The sequence below is a fragment of the Geotrypetes seraphini genome, chromosome 2 (assembly GCF_902459505.1).
Source record: "Geotrypetes seraphini chromosome 2, aGeoSer1.1, whole genome shotgun sequence".
In the NCBI taxonomy this organism is placed as follows: Eukaryota; Metazoa; Chordata; class Amphibia; order Gymnophiona; family Dermophiidae; genus Geotrypetes; species Geotrypetes seraphini.
The window spans coordinates 14897458-14923033 of NC_047085.1; the positions used below are offsets into that span (position 1 = coordinate 14897458).

At 42.9% G+C, this 25576-nt stretch overlaps 1 protein-coding gene across 6 annotated transcripts in view; it reads left to right on the forward strand.

Moving 5' to 3' along the window:
- TOP1MT (DNA topoisomerase I mitochondrial) overlaps positions 1-25576 on the forward strand; it is a 209939-nt gene that overhangs the window by 137351 nt on the left and 47012 nt on the right. For all 6 annotated transcript variants that reach the window (XM_033933371.1, XM_033933369.1, XM_033933366.1 and 3 more), the window contains one exon: positions 23777-23871. In XM_033933371.1, the coding sequence (XP_033789262.1) occupies positions 23777-23871 (95 nt within the window). The remainder of the gene's footprint in view (positions 1-23776; positions 23872-25576) is intronic.

A 25576-nucleotide genomic window follows, 5' to 3' on the forward strand; every position in this document is an offset into this window, starting at 1 on the left:
GAACAACAATAAATACCCAAGAAACGGAACACACAAGGGGAGGGGGAAGTGTCATTCAAAGCAATTGGACCAGACGGGTTACACCTGACCAAGAGGGGGAAGAACATCCTTGGACACCGTCTAGCCCGCCTACTACACAGGGCTTTAAACTAGGTAAGTTGGGGGAGGGTACGGGCTTTAAACTAGGTGAGTTGGGGGAGGGTACGGGCTACCAATACTATTTTGGAACTGAACTAAGTAAACACTGCATTGGGTCACATTACAATTCTGGGTCTAAGGGGAGTACACGTAGCAATTCTAGGTCTAGAGGGAGTACACACTGTAATTCTGGGACCAGCGAGAGTGCACACGCTGCAAATTGCACTAAAGGAGCTCAAGTAGCCCAAACGGGAATACCCCCACAGGGTACACACATTACCAAGTCTCTGATAGGAGCGCACTGCAGTTATGGGGAGTCCGGGATAGGTACAAGCTGTAGCTCTGGGTCTAGGGAGTGTAAGAGACAAGCGAAAAATACTAATGGTGGTCTAGTTGATATAGAGGGATTGTCCCCACTGAGATACAACAAGCACACAACATGGAGGGCTATGTACGTCAACGCCCACAGTCTGGGAAACAAGATCCTAGATTTGGAGATAGAAATGAGGAATGCCGACCTGGATGTGGTGGCGATATCTGAGACCTGGCTCACAGACTCCCACGCGTGGGACATGGTCATACCAGGTTACAACTTGCTTCGTCAGGACAGGGAGGGCAAAATGGGAGGTGGGGTAGCATTATATACTAAAGATGACATTAAGGTCACCAGAATCACAGATGTACAGTACACTGGGGAATCCCTTTGGGTAAATTTGGCCAGAGGGAAGGACAAATGCCTATATCTTGGCGTGGTATACAGACCCCCAAAACATCAAGAAGACCTAGATTTGGAATTAATCGGAGATATAGAGAATATCACCTTGCGGGGGGACACAGTATTGGTAGGTGACTTCAACATGCCCGATGTGGATTGGGTCACGCTTTCCTCTGCTTCCGGCAGCAGCAGGAAGCTATTAAACTCTTTGAATGGAGCAGGACTCAGGCAACTGGTAATTGAGCCAACAAGGGATCAGGCAATTTTGGACCTGGTACTTACCAACGGAGAAAGTATCACAGAGGTCTCGGTGGGTGAAACTTTGGCCTCCAGTGACCACAATATGATTTGGTTCAATCTCAGGAAAGGTTTCACGAAATCTACCACATTGACCAAGGTTCTCAAGTTCAAGGACACAAATTTCCAGGACATGGGAGACTTCGTTCACCAGGCGCTACAAACCCAAGCAGATACCGACAGCGTGGAAGAAATGTGGTCAACTTTGAAAACCACCATACAGGAAGCAACAAACCGCTATGTTAAATCAGTAAGCAAACGAAGTAGGAACAACAAGCCACAGTGGTTCTCTATGGAGATCTCAGACCTCATCAAAGAGAAGAAAAAAGCATTCATCTCTTACAAACAATCAGGGACACAGGACTCCAGAGTAGATTATCTGACCAAATCAAGAGCCGTCAAAGCGGCAGTTAGAGAGGCCAAATTCCGCATGGAGGAGTCTCTAGCAAAGAATATCCAGAAGGGAGATAAATCCTTCTTCAGGTATATTAGTGACAGGAAAAAGAACTCAGGCGGGATAGTACGACTCAGAAAACCAGACGGAGACCATGTGGAGACGGACTCGGAAAAGGCCCAACTGTTAAATGAATACTTCTGTTCAGTCTTCACCCGCGAGGTGCCGGGAATCGGCCCTCAACCACATACAAGGATTAAATCAGTAGACCCGTTTAGTAATTTCAAATTTACACCCAGCAGCGTCTACTGCGAGCTGTCAAAAATCAAGGTCAACAAGGCAATGGGGCCTGACAACCTACACCCTAGGGTACTCAGGGAGTTGGGAGATGTCTTGGCGGAACCACTATCCGCGCTCTTTAATCTCTCCCTTAGTACAGGTAACGTCCCGATGGACTGGAAGACGGCTAACGTCATTCCACTACACAAGAAAGGCTCCAGGGTGGATATGGCAAACTACAGACCAGTGAGTCTCACTTCAATAGTGAGCAAACTAATGGAAACCCTAATCAAACACCAAATGGATAGGATCATGGACGAGGAGAATCTGCGGGATCCCCGCCAACATGGATTTACTAAGGGGAGATCGTGCCAATCCAACCTGATCGGCTTCTTTGACTGGGTGACGAGGAAGCTGGATGTTGGTGAGTCCCTGGACATCGTCTATCTGGATTTCAGCAAAGCATTTGATAGCGTGCCACACCGCAGGTTGCTGAACAAGATGAGTTCTTTAGGTTTGGGTGACACTTTAACAAAATGGGTTGGGAACTGGCTTGGAGGTAGGCTTCAGAGGGTGATGGTGAATGGCACTCCCTCCGAGATGTCGGAGGTGATAAGTGGAGTGCCACAGGGCTCCGTCCTAGGCCCGATCTTGTTCAACATCTATATAAGAGACCTGACAGAAGGGCTTCGAGGTAAAATAACATTGTTTGCCGATGATGCCAAACTGTGCAATGTAGTGAGCAAAAGCACAACAGACAAAAAAGCAATGACAGACGATATGGTGCATGACTTACTTCTGCTGGAGCACTGGTCTAGGTCCTGGCAACTCAGTTTCAATGCCAAAAAATGCAAAGTCATGCACCTGGGAAGCCAGAATCCATGCAAGATCTACACCCTAAATGGCGAGATCCTGACAAGAACTGTAGCAGAAAGAGACTTGGGAGTGATTGTCAGGGAAGACATGAAGTCGGCAAACCAAGTGGAGCAAGCTTCATCCAAAGCAAGGCAAATCATAGGTTGCATACGCAGGAGTTTCATCAGCCGTAAACCTGAAGTCATTATGCCACTATATAGATCCATGGTGAGACCGCACCTGGAGTACTGTGTGCAATTCTGGAGGCCGCATTACCGCAAGGATGTGCTGAGACTGGAGTCGGTCCAGAGAATGGCCACCAGGATGGTCTCGGGACTCAGGGAGCTCCCGTACGAGGAGCGGTTGGGGAATTTGCAGCTCTACTCACTCGAGGAGCGTCGAGAGAGGGGAGACATGATCGAGACATTCAAATATCTCACGGGCCGCATCAAGGTGGAAGAAGACATCTTCTTCTTCAAGGGTCCCGCGGCAACAAGGGGGCATTCGTGGAAAATCAGGGGCGGGAAACTGCACAGTGACACTAGGAAGTTCTTCTTCACTGAAAGGGTGGTTGATCGCTGGAATAGTCTTCCACTTCGGGTTATTGAGGCCACCAGTGTGGCGGATTTTAAGGCCAGATGGGATAGACATGTGGGATCTATCCGCAAAGATAGATAGTGAGGATCACTGGGGTGGGCAGACTTGATGGGCCTTGGCCCTTATCTGCCGTCTATTTCTATGTTTCTATGTTTCTATGTTTCTATGAACCATCAAAGTGAGTTTGAGAAAGCGCATTGAAAAAGCCAAATTTTTAGTGGTAAGGGATGCCATAATTTAAATACCTGAGAATGACACAGGGACAGAATTTGTTCACGTTCCTGTGGTTAACCGTTGGAAAGCAACTCCTTGTCATTCTTGAAGGGAAGAATTGGAGTATAAATTAGAGAGTTGCGCGGGGACAGAAATCCCACCCGTCCCCGCCAAAGTCCCACCCGTCCCCACCCGTCCCCGTGAGGACTCCCACCCGTCCCCACCCGTCCCCGCGAGGAATCCCTCCGTCCCCACCCGTCCCCGCGAGGAATCCCCTACGTCCCCACCCGTCCCCGCGAGGAATCCCCTACGTCCCCGCCTGTCCCTATAAACTACAGAAATAGTTATTTCATTTAATTATGCTACTGAATTAAAGGCTCTGGTAGAAACCCATTTAAAAATAAGCAAAAAGACTTTATTAATTTGGAAATATTAATTGGGAAGAATACATACTTTGTAAACGGGTTTCTACCAGAGCCTCTAATGTTTATAAATTTTTATCAACACAACTAATATACTACTTTATCCTTAAGCAAAAAAAAAAAATAATAATAATTTTTTTCCTACCTTTATTGCCTGGTTTCTGCTTTCTTCATGTTCTCATTCAATTCCTTCCATCCACTGCCTCTCTTCTCTCTGTGTCTTCCATTTGCTCTGTTACTGTGCCTCTCCCTTTCTCCCCCCTCCCAAATTGGTCTGGCACCCATCTTTTTCCCTCCGCTCCCCCCATAGTCTGGCACCTCTGTCTTCTTCCCTGCCAGCGTCTTCTTCCCATTCCCTCTTCCCCATTTCCTTTCAGTGTCCTTCTCCCCCACCATCTTTCCCATGTCCTGTCAGGCAGCATCCTTCTCCCCTCTCTGCCTTCCCCATGTCCTTTCAGCGGCCTTCTCCCCCTCTGTCTTCCCCATGTCCTTTCAGTGGCATTCTCCACCCCTTTGTCTTCCCCAGTGCTTTCAGGGTCCTTCCCCCCCCCTTCCTCCCGTTTACCCCATGTCCTTTCAGCGTTCTTTTCCACCCCTTTGTCTTCCCCAGTACTTTCAGCGGCCTTCTCCCCCCTTAAGCGTCTTTTCTTCTCCACTCCACCTTTCCTCCCTCCCTGCCTCCACCTTTGTGGCGCTTTTGCACCCGACCGACAACAGAACAGGCCCGGTCGGACAAATCTCCCTGTCCTGTAGCCGAGAATCTAAATTACCTTCTTACAGCAGCTGGAGTAGTGAAGCTGCTGTAAGAGGTAATTTAGATTCGCGGCTACAGGGCAGGGAGATTTGTCGGCCGGGCCTGTTGTCGGTCGATCGGGGGACCTGACCGGCTGTGCACATTCTCCGGGACGGACCGCCCCTCCCCCCTCTTTCGTACGCCATTGCCTTCTTCCTACCTGCCCTGCCGCACACAGCCGACCGGAAGTCTTCCTGATGTCAGCGCTGACGTCGGAGGAAGGGATGGCTTTGCTTAAGCCCTCCCTCCGACGTCAGCGCTGACATCGGGAAGATTTCCGTTCGGATGTGTGCTGCGACAGGGCAGGTAAGGAGAAGGAGACTACCCTCGCGGCTCGACCAACCCCGCTGCGATCCAACCCCGCAGGAACCCCGCGACCCTCGGAGGCGTCCCCACGGGATCCCCGCGACCCTAGGGGGCGTCCCCACGGGATCCCCGTGACCCAAAGGGGGAACCCGCGGGATTCCCGTCATCCCCGTTCCCGTGCAGCTCTCTAGTATAAATATGTTCAGCTACTGAACCTCAAGCCTGATATTGAAGACTTCTGGTGTAGAAGGACTGAGGTTGAGAGAGACACTAAAGAATAACACAAGATGGTTAGAACATAAGACCATAAGCGTTTCTATACTTGGAAAGACTGAAGGTCTATCAAGCCCAGTATCCTGTTTCTAGCAGTGGCCCACACTGGTCCCAAGTACCTGGCAAAAACCCAAAGAGAAGCAACATTCCAGAGCTGAGATTGTGATGTCATCATGCCTCATTCCACCAATGCCTAAGAGCCAAACTCATCCGTGATGTCACAATGGGTTCATTATCATACTTGGCTCACATAAGAATCTGAGTATGAATGGATTCAGCCACTGACCCTCAAGCCTTGCATTGAAAAATGCTGGTGTAGAAGGACTGAGGTTGAGATAGACACTAAAGAATGACATGGGATGGTTTCCCACGGTTATCTACGGGGATTTGATAACTACTACTATAACTATAACTATCTTCTACTTGATAACTAGTGGAAACAGTATTAAACATTGAAGGGAAATGAAGTAAACTGTTAGCAGAATGGGAGCATCTTTTGAAATTCTGAGCCATATGTTAAGTAAGTAGATAAACAGGAGCTAAACCATATAATATATAGCAAGCAATCATGCAGAGTTTAAATATAGAGCAGGCACATACTGGTAACCATTCAGGGAGCGGCATGGGCCCAGGCTGGAGCATGAAAAGCTCACTCCTGTTTTCTGCGCCACTGGCCGTGAGATCTGAGGAAGCCTTCCAGCGAGGGAGGGGCTCAGCGCGGGGCAGGAGCGTGGAAAGCTTACTCCTGCCACTGGACCACCAGGATTTAAAAAGGTACCGGGGGGTGGGTAAAAATTGTTAGTCAGCTGGGGCAGATCCCTCCTGTCCCTGCCTACCACTAGACCACCAGAGGGGGGACAGGGTGCAGGGCCTGGCAGGAAGTGAGGGGGTTGGGTGCAGAGCCTGGTAGGGAGGGGGGACTGAGTGCAGAGCCTAGAAAACTAGAAGAGTGTTTGAAGCTTAAAGTCTTTCCTCATTTGTTAATGACAGTGATGATGGTTCCTAATACTGCTGTTGACTTTATATGGTTGAAATATTATTCTGCTATATTTTATTAAATATATTAGTACACCATTTGGTTCAGAATATTTTTTTTCTTCTTTTTCTCCTCTAAACCTATGTGCGTCTTATAGAGCAAAAAATACGGTATCTAAAGTCTTAGATGTCATCTTAGACCCAAAACTACCTTGGAAGTCCAAATCAATGACTTGGGCTAGGAAACTGATTTTTAAGTTACGTCAACTGAGGTTTATAAAATCTTCCCAAAACATATCTAGGAAAATACGAGAGGAAATGCAGTTCTGTACTTAATTCTAAATGGACTATGAGGACCGGCACAAAGTGTAGAAGTAGAAGGGACACTGGGAAGCAGTGATCACAATATGATCCGCTTCTACCTGGACACAGGTGCAAAACATTAGACACAGCACTAAACTTCCAAAAAGGGAATTACGAAGGGATGAGACTCATGGTGGGGAAGAAGATTAAGAAGAGGATAACCATTGTAAAAACACTAGAGCAAGCATGGTCCCTTTTTAAGGACATGGTCACCAAAGTGCAAAATCTATATATACCGTGTATCACCAAGGGATCCAAGAGGAAAAAGAACAGGGAACCGGCGTGGCTCACTGTAGCAGTGAAGGAAGCAATCGGAGACAAGAAGACCTCATTTAAGGAATGGAAAAGGTCAAAAACGGATGAAAACTGGAAAAAGCACAAACAACATCAAAGCAGGTGCCACAAGGCGGTAAGAAGGGCCAAAAAAGACTATTAAGAAAAAATAGCGAAAAGCTTCAAACCGTTCTTTCGATATGTTAAGGGGAAACGACCGGCAAAGGAAGTGGCGGGGCCGTTGGATGACCTTGGAATAAAGGGAGCACTAAAGGAGGACAAAGCCATTGCCAACAAACTGAACACATTTTTTGGTCTGTCTTTACCGAAGAGGATATACGCAACATATCGGAAGCTGACAGGCTATACACAGGCAACGAGGATGGGAAACTGACAGGGATGACGATCAGTCTAGAAGAGGTATTTAAAAACGATAAATCCCTGGGACCAGATGGCATCCATCCGAGGGTGATCAAGGAACTGAAAGGGGCTATAGCTGAACTGCTACAACTAATAGCCAATCTGTCGATCAAATCGTGAAGAATTCTGGAAGACTGGAAAGTGGTGAATGTCAAGCCAATCTTCAAGAAAAGTTTGAGGAGAGATCCGAGAAACTACAGACCGCTGAGTCTGACCTCGGTACCGGGAAAGATGATAGAGGCACTGATAAAGGACCACCTCATTGATCACCTTGACGGACATGAGCTGATGAGGACCAGCCAGCATGGCTTCAGCAAGGGAAGATCTTGCTGCACTTCTTTGAGGGAGTAAACAGGCAGATAGATAAGGGTGAGCCAGTCGACATTATATATCTGGATTTTCAGAAGGCTTTTGAGAAAGTTCCTGCATGAATGACTACTTTGAAAAATTGTGAGCCATGGAATCGAGGGTAAAATCCTCATGTGGATTAAAAACTGGTTGGCGGATTGGAAACGGAGAGTGGGGGTTAATTGGACAATACTCCGGCTGGAAAGCGTCGCGAGTGGAGTGCCGCAGGGTTCAGTGCTTGGGCCCATGCTCTTCAACCTATTTTTAAACGACCTGGAAACTGATACATCAAGCGAAGTGATTAAATTTGCAGACAATACAAAGTTATTCAGAGTGGTAAAGATGCAGTAGGATTGTGAAGACCTGCAACGTGACATAAACACGCTCGAGAAATGGGCCGCCACATGGCAAATGAGGTTTAACATAGATAAGTGTAAGGTGATGCATGTCGGTAACAAAAATCTTATTCACGAATACAGGATGTCTGGGCTAGTCTCAGTTAGGGCACTGGTCTTTGACCTAAGGGCCGCCACGGAAATGGACTGCTGGGCACGATGGACCACAGGTCTGACCCTGCAGCGGCAATTCTTATGTTCTTATGTTAAGGATTGTAGCTCAAGCTGTTCCGTTACCTTGATTGGATTACTATAATGCCCTTTATTGTGGCATTTCTGTTAAACTGCGCCTTAGTTCTCAGTTAATTCAGAATATTGCTGCTAGACTTATTTTTGGAAAGGATGAATCTCTTCATAAAGGTGGTTAATAAATCCCAATAAATAAATAAATATGAAAGAGCCTTTCCATCGCTTTTATATCTTCATTGGTTACCAGCAAACAAATCTTTCAAGGTATATTTGTCAAATACATTACCACTTATCAATATCAATCTTGACGAACTTCACACACCTGTGTTGAGTATAGCAATTTGAAATCATATTTTACTGAAAACGAGCCTCAGAAACAATGGTAAGGCATCACCAGCACTCACCAAGCCTAGTTCAGCCACACAGGCTAAGGCACATCAATCAGTAAAAAACTCAAACTTGAGAAAAAATTGTGCCGGCCTCAGTTGCAGAGCAAAAAGTCACAGTGCACATCAACACAAAACAGTGGAAAAACGTGGTCACACAAACACAAACGCCACAAAAACAAAAAATTCAACACAGTCAAGCCAAGTACTTAGCAGGCAATAGTTGGAGTGCGCTATCCTTGAAGATTGAAGATGGGCTCACTTCTCCTGGTGAGTTACACTGTTCAGAGTCAAAGACTAAACCTACATTAATCCATCCGATAGCCCAGGATAAAAATCTTCAATGCTTATTTCTTCCGACTTCACCACCGGTAGGCAGGTCTGCTTTCCACTCCAGAAGCTGGCCACACCTCTCGCTGCTTCCAACCGCCAATCTAACAGAGCAAACCACAGCTACTAGCAGTACTTATCGGCCCATGGTAGAAGACATTCAACAATCAATCCTTCCTCGACAAGAGTCTTGTTTCACTTAATCATGCTGCCTCAGGAGAAAAGGGCTCAAAATTAAAAAAAATATCACAAGCATTTCTTCCATTACCACGGCTTCTGATATTTTTTTGTGTTGAAGTGCACTGTGACTTTTTGCTCTGCAACTGAGTCCGGCGCAGGTTTTTCTCAAGTTTGAGTTTTTTACTGTGGCAGTTCTCACTTGTATGAGGAGCCTATGATTGATGTGCTTTATTTAGCCTGTGTGGCTGAACTAGGCTTGGTGAGTGCTGGTGATGCCTTACTATTGTTTCTGAGGCTCGTTTTCAGTAAAATATAAGTAATTTCCAATTGCCATACTCACCACAGTGTGTGAAGTTTGTCAAGATTGATATTGATTATTAGATTTAAAGTTGCTACCCTTAAGTTTGAATGGATTGTGCCCTACTAGCCTTGTTCAGAATTTGAAGTTTTTAGTTATTTGCAATGCTTCTCATTTTAAAACAACACTCAGATTGGGTATCCCACCAAGATGAATGTTTATTGTAAATCAGTGTTGGAACGTTTCCTTTCTTTTTCAAGCTTTTAAAAATTTGAGACGGTTTTCTCATTCAAATCAGACAAATTCAATCATATTTAAGTTTTTGAACGGCATTTAAAAAACCTTCTTTTTCTCTAATTGATAGTTAATTAATAATTAGTATCATGTTGGCTGTTAACATTCTCTCTTGGAGCTTCTTTTACTAAACAGTGCTAGAGGATTTTAGTGCGGACCAGCATGGTAAATACTCTGACGCTTGTAGACTTCCTAAGAGTGTTGGAGCATTCACCTTGCCAGCCTGCGCTAAAAACCTCCAGCACCGTTTAATAAAACCCTGAGACTGTCATTCTTTAGTGTCTCTCTCAACCTCAGTCCTTCTACACCAGCATTCTTCAGTGCAAGGCTTGAGGGTTAGTGGTTGTGGTCATTCACACTAATTCTTATGTGAGCCAAGTATAGGACAATCAAGCCATTGTGACATCACTTATGAGGTTGGCTCTTAGGCATTGGTGGAATGAGGCATTATGACATCACAATATCAGCTTTGGATTGTTGCTGCTCTTTGGGTTTCTGCCAGGTACTTAGGACCTGGGTTGGCCACTTCTGGAAACAGGATACTGGGCTTGATAGAGCTTCAGTCTGTCCAAGTATAGAAACGCTTATGATCTTATGTTCTATCCATCTGGTGTCATTCTTTAGAGTCTATCTCAACCTCAGTCCTTCTACATCAGCATTCTTCAATGCAAGGCTTGAGGGTCAGTGGCTGAGCCCATTCACACTCTGATTCTTCCCTCTCTCCTTAAAGAATGACATGGGGGAAGACAATTCAGGGGAGTGGCCAAGATGGCGGCGCTAGGCTGGTAGAGTTCAGAACAATCTCATTGCGATTTGAGTTTTCTCTGTTTTAAGAATGCTGCATTCTAAAAGAAAGGGTAGTATGAGGGTGCCTACCTCCTCAACTCCAGCAAACGATTGAGTATCATCTGCCAGCAACAGTTTGCTCACAAACAGGCGAGACAAGTCCCCCTGTGAGGGAGAGTAGAGAAGGCTCACTCTCGCTGGGGCATGAAATCTCCCTCTCACCTCAACCGAGTGTCCTGTCTCCCTGTCTGGCAGACACTACTGCCCTGGAATTGGGGCCGAAGCTGCACCGGACCCTTCCAAAGAGGCAGGTTTCATGGCAAATGAGCTTCTGCCGATGCAAGCAAGCTCTGGGGAATTCCTCCCCGCCAGCGAGGTTACTATGGTGGCAATCTTGAAGACGTTCCAAAAATTGGATTTAGCAACAACGAAGACTGTGGATGAGGCAAAAATAGATAACAGTTACTAAAGTCTTTGAACAAACCAGTATTGAAACTAAAAATTCAGTTGCAAAAATAGAAAATGATGTGGAATCCTTACAAGCCTACAGAGTGGCAGCGGTAAAGGACAGTGCACTGCTATCTGGAAAGATAGAAAACATTAAAAATTTCAACCGTCGATTAAATGTGAGAATTTTGAACTTTCCTAATTACTCTGGGATTTCCTCTTATTACATGTTCAAAAAGTACTTAATGGAAATTTGGGGCTATTCTTCAGAACTTGTTACTCCATTAAACAAAATTTATTATCTTCCACTGTCCATAAAAAAATCCCAGAAGATAATGGAAGGGAAAGTTATTCAATCTTCATAGATTGATTTGAAAAACATTTCTGCCATTCTTGAAGAATCTGATCTCTGAAGTAGCAGTTAGAACATTATTGATATCCTTTGTTTTCCCACAAGATTTGGACTCATTTATGAACCTATATTTCAAGGTTTCTAAAAATTTATTTTATGGTAAAAGAGTTTGGGCATATTTGCAGTAGATGTCGCTAAGATAACGCAGGAAAGAAAGAAACAGTTTCTGTCCTTGAGACAAGAAACAATATTCCTGGGGTCTTAAGAACATAAGAATTGCCGCTGCTGGGTCATACCAGTGGTCCATCATGCCCAGCAGTCCGTTCACGCGGCGGCCCTCTGGTCAAAGACCAGCACCCTAACTGAGACTAGCCTTACCAGCGCATATTCTTGTTCAGCAGGAACTTGTCTAACTTTGTCTTGAATCCTTGGAGGGTGTTTTCCCCTATAACAGCCTCTGGAAGAGCGTTCCAGCTTTCTTCCACTCTCTGGGTGAAGAAGAACTTCCTTATGTTTGTACAGAATCTATTCCTTTTCAACTTTAGAGAGTGCCCTCTCGTTATCCCTACCTTGGAGAGGGTGAACAACCTGTCCTTATCTACTAAGTCTATCTCCTTCAGAACCTTGAATGTTTCGATCATGTCCCCTCTCAATCTCCTCTGTTCGAGGGAGAAGAGGCCCAGTTTCTCTAATCTTTCGCTGTACGGCAGCTCCTCCAGCCCCTTAACCATCTTAGTCGCTCTTCTCTGGACCCTTTCGAGTAGTACCGTGTCCTTCTTCATGTATGGCGACCAGTGCTGGACGCAGTACTCCAGGTGAGGGCGCACCATGGCCCGGTACAGCAGCATGATAACCTTCTCTGATCTGTTCGTGATCCCCTTCTTTATCATTTCTAGCATTCTGTTTGCCCTTTTTACCGCCGCCGCACATTGCGTGGACGGCTTCATTAACTTCTCAATCAGAACTCCCAAGTCCTGGGAGGTCTCTCCAAGTACCCCCCCCCCTCCCCCCGGACATCCTGTATTCATGCATGAGATTTTTGTTACCGACATGCATCACTTTACACTTATCCACGTTGAACCTCATCTGCCATGTCGATGCCCATTCCTCGAGCCTGATTATGTCACGTTGCAGATCTTTGCAATCCCCCTGCATCTTTACTACTCTCAATAACTTCGTATCGTCCGCCAATTTAATCACCTCGCTCGTCGTACCTATGTCCAGATCATTTATAAAGATGTTAAAGAGCACGGGTCCAGGCACCGAGCCCTGCAGCACCCCACTGGTGATGCTCTTCCAGTCCAAGTATTGTCCATTTACACCCACTCTGTTTCCTGTGCTCCAACCAGTTTTTAATCCAAGTGAGTATTTCACCCTCGATTCCATGGTTTGCAATTTTCTGAAGTAGTCGTTCATGCGGAACCTTGTCGAATGCCTTCTGAAAATCCAGATATACAATGTCGACTGGATCACCTTTGTCTATCTGTTTGTTTACTCCCTCAAAGAAGTGCAGCAAGTTTGTCAAACACAATCTGCCTTTGCTGAAACCATGCTAACTGGTCCTCATCAGCCCGTGTTTGTCAAGGTGATCAATGATGCTGTCCTTTATCAGTGACTCTACCATCTTTCCTGGTACCAAGGTCAGACTCACAGGTCTGTAGTTCCCCAGATCTCCCCTCGAACCTTTCAATCAGTGTAACATTCACCACCTTCCAGTCTTCCGGAATCTTTCCCGATTGAATCGACAGATCGGCTATTAGTTGAAGCAGTTCAGCTATGGTCTCTTTCAGTTCCTTGATTACCCTCGGATGGATGCCATCTGGTCCCGGGCATTTATCGCTCTTAAGCCTATCAGTCTGCCTACACACCTCCTGTAGACTGACCGTCAGTCCTGTCAGCTTTCCGTCTTCATTTCCAGCATATAGCCTGATGGGTTCCGGTATGCTGTGTACATCTTCTTTGGTAAATACAGACGCAAAAAATGTATTCAGTTTGTCAGCGATTGCTTTGTACTCTTTTAGCGCTCCCTTTATTCCATGGTCATCCAACAGTCCCACCGCTTCCTTCTCGGGTCGTTTCTGCTTAATATATCGAAAGAACGGCTTGAAGTTCTTCGCCTCCTTTGCTATTTTTTCCTCGTAGTCTCTTTTGGCCCCTTTTACCGCCTTGTGGCACCTGTGTTGATGTTGTTTGTGCTTGTTCCAGTTTTCATCCGTTTTTGACCTTTTCCATTCCTTAAATGAAATTTACTTGTCTCTGATTGCTTCCTTCACCTCTACAGTGAGCTACGCCAGTCCTTTGTTCTTTTTCCTCTTGGATCCCTTGTTGATACGCGAGGAGCTAGGTTCCGGCCCTCAACTACAAAAAAAGGATGGCTTAGTAGACCCGTTTAGTAACTTCAAGTTCACAACAAGCAGTGTCCACTGTGAGTTGTCAAAACTCAAGGTTAACAAAGCAATGGGGCCAGACAACCTACACCCCAGGGTGCTCAGGGAGTTAAGGGACGTCCTGGGGGAACCACTATCCGCGCTCTTCAATCTCTCCCTTAGAAAAGGTAGAGTCCCGTTGGACTGGAAAACGGCTAACGTCATTCCACTCCACAAAAAAGGTTGCAGGACAGAGGCTGAGAACTACAGACCAGTGAGTCTCACATCAATAGTGAGCAAACTAATGGAAACTCTAATCAAACACCAATTAGATCCTGGATGAGGAGAATCTGCGGGATCCCCGTCAGCATGGATTTACCAAGGGGAAATCCTGCCAATCCAACTTGATCAGCTTCTTTGACTGGGTGACGGGGAAGCTCGATGTTGGAGAGTCCTTGGACATTGTATACTTGGACTTCAGCAAAGCATTTGATAGTGTCCCTCACCGCAGGTTATTGTGCAAAATGAGTTCTATAGGATTAGGTGACACTTTGACTAAATGGGTTGGGGACTGGCTTGGTGGTAGGCTTCAGAGGGTGGTGGTGAACGGCACCCCCTCCGAAACGACGGCAGTGATCAGCGGAGTGCCGCAGGGCTCGGTCTTGGGCCCGATCCTTTTCAATATCTTTATAAGAGACTTGGCCGAGGGGCTTCGCGGTAAAATAACATTATTTGCCGATGACGCCAAACTGTGTAACAAAACAAGCAAGAGCACAACAGACAATATGAAACACGACCTACTCCTATTGGAGCAATGGTCTAGGACCTGGCAACTGAGCTTCAATGCCAAGAAATGCAAAGTCATGCACCTTGGTAGCCAAAATCCATGCGAGACTTACACCCTAAATGGCGAGATCCTAGCAAGGACTGTTGCAGAACGGGACTTGGGGGTAATCATCAGTGAAGACATGAAGACTGCCAATCAAGTGGAGCGGGCTTCATCTAAGGCTAGGCAGATCATAGGATATATACGTAGGAGTTTCGTCAGCCGCAAGCCTGAAGTCATTATGCCATTGTATAGATCCATGGTGAGGCCTCATCTGGAATACTGCGTACAATTCTGGAGGCCTCATTACCGCAAGGATGTACTGAGGCTTGAGTCAGTCCAGCGAATGGCCACCCGGATGGTCTCGGGACTCAAGGATCTCCCGTATGAGGAACGGCTGGATAAATTACGGCTATACTCACTCGAGGAATGCACAGAGAGGGGAGACATGATCGAGACGTTCAAATATCTCACGGGCCGAATCGAGATAGAAGAAGATATCTTCTTTTTCAAAGGTCCGACGGCGACAAGAGGACATCCATGGAAAATCAGGGGCAGGAAATTGCACGGCGACACCAGGAAATACTTTTTCACCGAAAGAGTGGTAGATCGCTGGAATAGACTTCCACTTCAGGTGATCGAGGCAAGCAGCGTGCCTGATTTTAAGAAGAAATGGGATCGTCACGTGGGATCTCTGCAGAGAGATAAATAGGGGAGGGTCATTGGGGTGAGCAGACTAGATGGGCCGCGGCCCTTTTCTGCCGTCTTTTTCTATGTTTCTATATATAGATTTTGCGCCTCGGTGACTGTGTCCTTGTAAGTGTACTGTAAAGTATGCACAAACTAAATATGTCTTTTTTTTCTTCCTGACCAATTAAAATCTTTTCTGGAGCTGAAAAAGATAGCCTGAGGTAAATTAGATAGCAAACGTAATGTTAAGCCTTTCTTAATTGAAAAATTTCCTTTTCCTTTTGTAAGAAATTGTACTTCTATTGCATACGGGCCTTAACTCCCCCTCATTATTGTGGTCTAAGGAAGGATTTCCAGTTGATATTATTTTTGCTGTATTTCTGTGATAAGTTTTTTTCTTGTAAATATTGTTGAAAAACAAAAATAAAGAATTATAAAAAAAAATGACACTGGGATGGTTTTCCCACAGTTAACCGCAGGGATGGGAACAAATTTTGTTTCCGTGTCATTCTCAGGTATTTAAATTATGGTATCCCAGGATTCCGGAATTTGGAGGCAACAGTTATGGTTGTGTGAGTGCTGAGCTCCTCCCTTGGTGGCACCTGCAGGTTATTTCTCAGCAGTTGAACTATGTTTTTTCCTCCTGGAAGGTAGATATTTATACAATATGGCAACTGGGAAACAAACCCGGATAGAGGTGGCCTTTGTAGCTGCAGGGACCAATAAAAAATCAAAACATGAACCTTCTACACCTTCAAAAGTGCCATTGCCTAAAGATTCAATGGATATTTTGGAACAACTTATAGACAGGATGAAGATATAAAATATTTTGGAGGACAATTCTGTGAAATTGGCTTTAGTTCAGGAGGAAATGGCAAACCTCGCTAAATAGGTACAAATTTCCAATACCAGACTGGACAGTTGTGAGCAAAGAGTGGAGGCATGTGAGGACAAATTGATCCAATGCCAGTCTGATCATAAGATCATTACGCGTCTCAAGAGAATTAGAAGATTTTAAATAATCTAAACTTCTATACCTCAAGGCGACTTAAAGAGGAGGGGTGAGAAAGGAGGAGGGGTAGGAGAAGGGAAGAAGTGGGGGGAGGGAGAGGGATGGAGGGGGGAGGAGAGGATACAGGTGATTTAAGTGTCAGATAGATGAGTTTTCAGTTTCTTCCTGAATACGGTGTAGGGAGAGGAGGAAGAATGTCAGGTTAATTGGTTTGCCTGAGGGAGTAGAAGGACAGGATGCTATAAAGTTTTTAGAAAAGTTTATACCAAAATTGCTTTCATTAAATTTCCCTCAGCCATTGGAAATTGAAAGGGCACATAGAATCCCCTCAAGAAGGCTTTCCAGGCAAAATGCCCCAGGACATTAATTTTTAAATTGCTGCATTTTACACAAGCAGTGGAAATTCTAAAGGTTCCAAAGAAAAACGAAATTTGAAATGGCAGGAGTCGAGAGTTCTACTCTTACCGGACTTTGCAAAAAACAACATCTGATAAAAGGAAGCAGTTCTTGATTCTCCAGCCCCAGTTAAGACAGATAGGAGCACAATATGGGTTAATGTATGAAGTGATGAAGATCACTCATTCTAATTAGACCATTCAATATTATTATGAGATGTCTTATGCATTTAATTTTTAATGAATACCTGTATCTTTCAGGAATTTTAATTCATAATGAGGTTTACCTTTATGTATTTGGTAAGTTTAGATATATTATCTAGAGTGGATATAGTGATTCCTGAGGTTTTTTTTAATTTTTCATGGCTGTTATTTCTTTACAATGCCTATTATTCAGTTGAATGTTTCATGCTTAATAATGCTATTTAAAAATACACTTCTCTCTCCATATTCACGGTTTCAGCAATTGTGGTTTCGATTATTCACGGTTTTTAGCTTGCTGGCTCCTCCCCACCAAATTACGTCAGCTTGCATAGAAAAATTGCTGATTCCAAGTGTTTACAGAGAAAATCACCGATTTCCAGCACTTTCTTCACCCTGTTTTGAACAGGCCACATCTCCCACCATGTTATTTGCGGTTTCACCATATTCACAATGGTTTTTAATAGAAAATGGTGAATAACATATGAAAGTTATTCACGGTTTTTCTGTATTTGTGGTTCTGTTAATCCCCTATCACAGCAAATACAGAGGGAGAAGTGTATGATATTTATCTAATCATAATTGAATTATTTTTAACTATTAAATTAGAGGGTTTAAGTTTGGGGAAGATCTGGAGTACTTAGGAGGTTGGTGGTTGCCAGTCGTTATGCTTGCACCCAAGTTTGAGAGACACTTGAGGGGGGATGGTTTAAGGATGGGAGGAGGGGAGGGTTTAGTTTAGGGTCCTGGATGTGGGGGAAAATTTTATATATTTATTTGTTTAAAGAGAAATTAAGGGATTATTTATTTTGTTACAATAACCCAAAATGGCTTTAAAATTATATTCATTAAATGTCAATGGACTCAACCATCCCATTAACCGATAACTTATAAAATGGAAAATTCCTCACTAATAACGGTCATATCATAATAACTCCAATTCCAAAAAATCGTAAAGAATCATCAGCATTAGTAACCAACTACAGACCAATAGCATCTATCCCTTTTATTGTAAAAATCATGGAAGGATTAGTACATGCCCAATTGATGGAATACCTTGATCAGTTTTACCTTCTACATGAAACTCAATCTGGCTTCAGACCTTTGTTCAGCACTGAGACAGTAATTGCAGCTATCTTGGATAATTTACGGTTCCTGTTTAGTAAGGGCCCTAATGCCCTGGTCATGCAATTTGATATGAGCTCTGCCTTTGACTTAGTGGACCATGGGAAACTGTTACAATGCTTAGATGCAATTGGTATCAGAGAAGAAGTGTTAGACTGGTTTCGAGGTTTCCTTATGTCCCGCACATATCAAGTACGTTTTAATTATGATCTCTCTGATACCTGGAACAATCCATCTGGTGTACCGCAAGGGTCACCATTATCCCCACTGCTTTTCAATGTCTACATGTCATCATTAGGTGCACAACTAACCCAGCTGGGGATAAAATTATTTAGTTACGCAGACAACTTTACAATCATTATCCCATTCACTACCTCTCTCTCGGAAGTCACTCCTAAGGCAACAGAAGTACTAAACTCGATGGAGCAATGGATTTCTGAATTCAAACTGAAGCTTAATTCAGAAAAAACAAAATTTTTTGTAGCTTCGCCACACCCACTTGACACTAAAACATCACTGTGCATCAGTAAATGTAGTTATCCCATCCAACCCACTATGAAGATATTAGGTGTAACTTTGGACCAGAGTCTAACCATGAAAGACCAGGTGGACTCCTTAGTTAGAAAGGGTTTTTTTACTCTCTGGAAGCTTCGGTCCATTAGAGCATATTTCAATGTTTCATCATTTAGAATCCTAGTACAATCCATTATACTGAGTCAACTAGATTATTGCAATATCGCCTACCTGGCAATTTCCCAGAAGAATATACGGCGATTACAATTGGTGCAAAATGCGGCAATCAAGCTAATTTTTGGGTTGAAGAAGTTTGATCATGTAACACCTTCCTACCGACTTCTACATTGGCTACCGATGGAGGCACACGTGAAGTTTAAGTTCGGAGCTTTTGCTTTAAGGCACTATTCGGTTTAGCCCCTAAATATATAACTGACCTCTTCTCTTTCTCAAACAACAGACATAAGAGAAGCTCACACTCGAATTTTGTTTCCCCACCGGTTAAAGGATGTAAATTTAAAAAACACCATCAACATCTTCTCTCGCATCAATTGGCATTATGGGGCAAAGATCTGGAACAATTGCTCACGCCTACTACTTATGGGGAATTTAGGAAACACCTAAAAACATACCTGTTCCTGAAGTATTTAGGCAACTAACCTGTACAATCCTACTCCACAATAACTGATCTCTAGCGATGTTAATAACTAGCTTCTAACCTTGTTAATTCTAATTAATTTGTAACATCTTTTAACCATTGTAAACCGCATAGAACTTCATGGTCCTGCGGTATATAAACTGTTATTATTATTAAAAGGAAAAAAATTCTTAATTTTTTGAAACAACAGGAGGCGGATGTCTATTTCTTGCAAGAAACACACCTTTCACATATTGAGACTGCCAAATTGGTAGGGGGTGGGTTAAATACTGTTTTTCTGCACCTACAGTGGGGAAAAAGGCTGGTGTGGCTATCCTAGTTAACAGAAAATGTTCTGATGTACAGTGGAACCTTGGTTTACGAGCATAATTTGTTCCAGAAGCATGCTCATAAACCAAATTACTCGTATATCAAAGCAAGTTTCCCCATAGAAAGTAAGGGAAACTAACTTGATACGTTCCCACCCACCCCCACCCCCTGAGGCTAGTGGCGCTGCCCCCCCCCCCCCCCCCCCCCAAGAACCGGTATTGCTTCCCCCCAAGCCCGAACAGCATTCAGTCTTACCCCCCATCTGGCACCGGCACACAGCCCACAGTTCTACAAAGTTTTATATTCTTCTGAGCCTTATTCAACAAAGAAATTGAGGGATTAGAATTTTTAAAATGAATTAATGGGCCAAAAATTCCCAAGCATATAAAAAAAATCTTGAAGCGCCTATATAGCTTAAAGAACTCCAGGCAGCATTGAAATCCTTCCGAGTTGGATCTGCTCCTGGAAGAGATGGAGTCACTGGAGTTTTTCAAATCATTTCAAATTACACTTTTACCTTATCTTCTAAATCTATATCAATCTCAACTAACTAAAGGTTGTATTTCAGGTACTATGGCAGAATCTTTAACCATTGTTTTGCCAAAGCCAAATAAAGATCCCATGTTGGTTTCAAACTACAGACCTATTTCTTTAATTAATATGGATGGAAAACTTTTGGCTAAGTTATTGGCTCTAAGACTAGCCAAGGCTCTCCCTTATATGATTGGTATGCACCAAACGAGTTTCGTTGCTCAAAGACATTCATCCAATAACACCAGATTGGCATTATATATGCTATTCATGTATCAAGCAATGGATTGGTTTCGTATAGGATCCGGTTTTATTCAAATGATTCAAACCTTGTATAGTTCCCCCTCAGCCAGATTATATATTAATAATACTTTTTCGGAGTGTTTCTGTCTGAAGAGGGGAGTTAGACAAGGCTATCCCCTTGTCTTCTTTGCTTTTTGACATCATTCTGGAACCCTTGTTGGCTATACAGCAGGCAAAGGGTTTCCTTATGCAGGTCGAGAATATAAGATCTCTGCTTATGGAGATGATATTTTGCTTCATTTGAAGAATCCTGAATCTACCATACCGCATTTACTGGAATTGATTGATAGATTAGGCAAATTTTCTGGATACAAAATAAATTGGAACAAATCGGAGGTTCTTCCGTTAAATGTGCATTATGTAAAAGGATTATTTGATCCATTCTCTTTCTTTTGGAAGGAAGAGGGTATAAAATATTTAGGTATCATGATTCAAAAAACATTGGAAGACACAATGAGAGTAAATGAAAAATCTTTATTGCTGAAAGTCAAAGAAATGTGTGATCATTGGAACCCATTACATCTTTCTTGGTGGAGGAGAGTACAAACCGTCAAAATGATGATTTTGCCTGTAGTTTGCTACCAAATGAGTATGTTGCCTGTTTATTTTCAAGTGTCCTTTTATGAAACTGAATGGAATTCTCACAAAATTTATTTAGCTGGGTAAAAATGCTAGAATTGCTTTAGTATCCTTGCAAAAACAACAATCGGCGGGGAGGGGGGAAGGGGTACATTTCCCAAATTTCTATAGATACCTCGATTCACACTGGCTCCCAATACAAGCAAGAATACTATTCAAATTCTACTGTCTACTATTTAAAACCATAAATGGAGACTTCCCAGCCTACTTGAACAACCAACTAATCCAAACAACCACAACCAGACATAGGAGAACCCACACTCCATTCACGCACCCTAAAATCAAAAACGTCAAACGGAAAAAAATGTACGATGGCCTTCTGGCCACTCAGACAGCAAAACTAGACTACCAGTTCTCCAATTTACTGATCATGACCCCAGACTACAAATCCTTCAGAAAAGAAATAAAAACCCTGCTATTCAAGAAAACCTTAAAAACAAACTAACACAGCAAGAATCATCTCAATCCCCAATTGCAACCCGCTCTATTCCATAACTTCTTATGTATTCCTAAATGTCCTTATAGCTCCTTATGTAATCCACCTTGAACCGCAAGGTAATGGCGGAATAGAGATCACTAATGTAATGTATGTATTGGATCCTTCCTGAAGTCTTGGGGAGCATCTTCCGGATTCGCTGATTTTAGAATGGCAACTTATGTCCCCATTGAAGTTGATCTTAAAGAAACTTAGATCGGGTGGCCAGCCGTGTAAAATTAACATAAAAGGGATAGTAGCCCTGAAGAAACCCCCTTCTTAGGGGTGAAACATGTTGGCATATGTATCCCTTACCAACAGCTACGAACCATCCCGGTGAAGCTAAGTATCTACCCTAAACTCATTAGCCATATTTATTGTTTTAAAATTAGCAAAAAGAGTTTAATACATACGAGTAAAATAAGTAAAAGTAAAAAAGCAAAAAGAAAAAAAGTTTATATCATTTTCACATTTGATATTGACCCGATGACGATAGGGTGTGTAAAGCCAAGGGATATGATCATATTGATCCCTGGGTGGCATCTCTGAGGGCCATAAAGATTGAGTGATACACCTTAGTTACAAGGTATAAAGGGTGATCTACAACATCACCTTGGGTGAATAATTAACAGCACCTTGTAAGAGAATATTGTTCAAGCCTATTGCCCCATTGAAGTTGAGCCACATTTTGAGTTATCAAATTACCCAGAATTTATAAGGACAATAATATTCTTTTTGCCATATGGAAAACTTTAAAATTCATCAACAACTTAACATCTATACTAGTACAACAATCCATGTGTCAATCCTTATGGTTGAACTCCAAGATTCAAATCGGCGAGTCTAAGATCCTCTGGAAGCATTGGCTGCAGGCAGGCATGCATACATTAGATGATGTATTATCAAATGGGCAATTGCTTGATTTTTCACGACTGCAACAATCATTCGGTATTTCAAAGTCTCAAATATATAAGTAGTTGCAGTTGAAGCAAGCCATTCAGATTGGCGGAAATTAAAAACTCAGTATAGCTTGCCAGGCCTATGTTTCAAGACAGATTTGCTAGGGCATCAGGCAGCCAAGTGGTATAAATTAATATCTTGACTATATGAATAAAAAATCAAAAACAAGCTTGAGAGACATTTGGAGCAATGAGATTAAGCAGCAAATTTCTGCTACTTAGTAGCCACGGATTTGGACTTGGAGGATGAGATGTACAGTGTCAGCATCTATGAGACAAACATGGTTTTATTTGTTATATAGAAGTTTTTGGACCCCTGTTAGTTTACAAAAGTTGGACTGTTCTATGTCTAATAGATGCTGGCACTGTCATCTTGACGTAGGGACACTGGATCATTTATTATTATTTTGTCCTTTGATACTCAATTTTTGGAGATCCATATGGGGGCAAATCAATTTGATACTGGAATCCTCAATTCCATTGACCTATGAGATGGTAATATGTGGGACATCATTACAGACCAAACCTTCATTAGATAGGCATAGGAGTAGGCTCTTTATGATTATGACTGGGATAGCCATGCAAATGATCACTAAAAACTAGAAAAATTGGGACAGACTCCATTTTACCTTTTGGTGGGAATTTTTATGTTTATATTATAAACATGAGAAAATTAATTTGGAAACATCGTGCCATAATAAGCAGTTTAAATTAACATGGTAGTCCATTGACAAATTTTGTTTATTCTGATTAGTTGAATTATACCTTCATTTTGCCTTTTAGATTGCAGATCGAGGATGGGTGGGAAGGAGGGAGGGGGGATTATATACTTAAGTGTGGTCAGGGATTTAAATTTCATGTATAATTTAAAGCATTTCTTTTTATTCTCAAACTAGGGTGGAAGGGAGGGGATAATTATTTTGTATTAATTTCTGATTTATTGTAAGTGCTATCTCTAATGATAATTGTATGTATAATTTGAAAGCAATGTTCCAGATTTGAAAATCAATAAAGTAAAAAAAAATAAATAAATTATGGCATCCCTTACCACTAAAAACTTGGCTTTTTCAATGTGTTTTCTCTAACTCCTATGTACTCTTCCCTTGAATCTTTTCATGGAACTAGGTGAATTATAAATTGCTGACTAGACTAGAAAATTGCATTTATATGGTATATAATAGATATATTTCATGTTGTACTATAAATTCATAATATGTAAGAGTGAAATGTTGATAATAGCTGATAGAATATATCCCTCATATGATTGTTTTATGGCTATTACACTATAGTATATATGATAGGTCAGGAGATGATAAAACATTAAAACATCCATGGCCATTCATCTGAGCATTCAGAGAGCTAATTTCCCTGCATTTCTCCAAAATACATCTCAATGGATTCTCTTCAGCTTAGCAATCACTGGCAGGCTATGAACTACTGTCACTTCTGTTTGCAGATTAGTGGCAGAGAAGAGCAGTTAGCAGAAGCCAAAAAGGAACTGAAGAAAGCCAAGGCAAATCTGAAAGCTAACAAGGATGAAAAATCAAAAAAGTGAGTGTCTGGATGCCCTTCCATTGCAAACATGCCACACAGGTCTGACTATTGATTACCTCCTTGTATGCACTGCTCCTGAATCTCCTCATCATCCTGTAGCCCCTAGTTCCCTCCACCCTCACTATATATTTATACATCTACAGTACATCTGTTCTGTTCACATACACCCTTATGGCTTTTCTGAGTCATTTTTTATGCCTTGGGCATCCACTTGTTACAGCTTCACATGCCAGTGCTTCTGGCATCATGAGCTATTATTCGTATACCCTGCTTTCTCTTTTCTGTACCTGCATGCCTCATATTCCACCAATGTCGCTATGCCTACATTACCCTTCTCCTCAAGTCACTTCATTGGCTTCCTGCCGTTTCAACATACAGTTCAAACTCCTCTTACTGACCTACAAATGTATTCACTTCACAGCTTCTCATTATGTCTCATTTCTTTCCCCCCCCCCACACACACACCGCACACCACTCACAGTCAAGTCTCTTATCTGTACCCTTCTCCTCTAGGGCCAACTCCAGACTCCATCCTTTCTAGTTTGCTGCACCATATGCTCAGAACAAACTGCCTGTCAAGTCCAAACTGAAAATCCATTTCTTTGAAGCTGCTTTCAATTCCAAACTCCAACCCACCTTCTAAGTATCAATATATGTCTTATCATTCCCTTTGTAATCCCCCCAGCCAAGCACAGTGTATTGATGCACCTTCTTGTCCAGTTTGTCTGTCTTGACTAGATTGTAAGCTCTTCTGTATTTTATGTACAGCGCTGCGTAGGTCTAGTAGCACTATAGAAATGATTAGTAGTAGTAGTAGTAATAATAATAATAATAACTTTATTCTTCTATACCGCCACAGTCGAATGACTTCTAGGCGGTTCACATCGAAGAAGGCTAGTAGCTGTCTGAACGCTCAGTGACATCATTCCCAGAATTCTTGAAGACATCACAATGCAGCTGTAGTTCCCCCACCTGAGCACTGTGTATTGATGCACTTCCTTGTCCAGGGTGTCTGTCTTGACTAGGCTGACACTGTGGTATATGCTTCTCTTGAGAAATGAACTCGTCTGTATTATTGCACAGTGAGGACTGTTCCTCATTAAGGCGAAGCAGTGAGTTAATTAGAAAAGAGGGAAAAATATATATTAAAAAAAAAAAAAAAATTACTCTTTTGTTAGAAAAGTCTGTGGTGATTGTCCATTACTAAAATATATGCACAGGGAGGAAAAAGACATTTGGAGAGGAAAGACTCAACACTGCTGTGTTTCGGGGAAAGGGCCTCTGTCAGGAGTTATGTGATAAAATCAAGACAGTTCTGCTTTGTATTTCAAGGTTTTTTTATTGGTGACACCTCATGAAAACAACAGTACAAAATATTAAACAATGCAATATAGGTCATCTAATTTGTACATGTTCCCACTCTCCCTACCGTAATCCACCTGGTGTGTACTAAAAGTAGCTAGGTACCAATACTAACAGACCCCGCAAACAGTATAAAAAAAAATAATAATAAAGACTGAGACCAGGACAGTCTCTCAAAGGGAGTTAAAACAGCAGTAACCTCCCAATCATAAGTACCAGAGACTGTCTTATGGCTGTCCGCAGAGGGCTTTGAAAATGCTGTGTCTGGAATACCAGGTCCATTCTCTGTTCTATTCCCTCTAACCCTCCCCCCCGGTCCATATCCTACCCCACCCTCCAG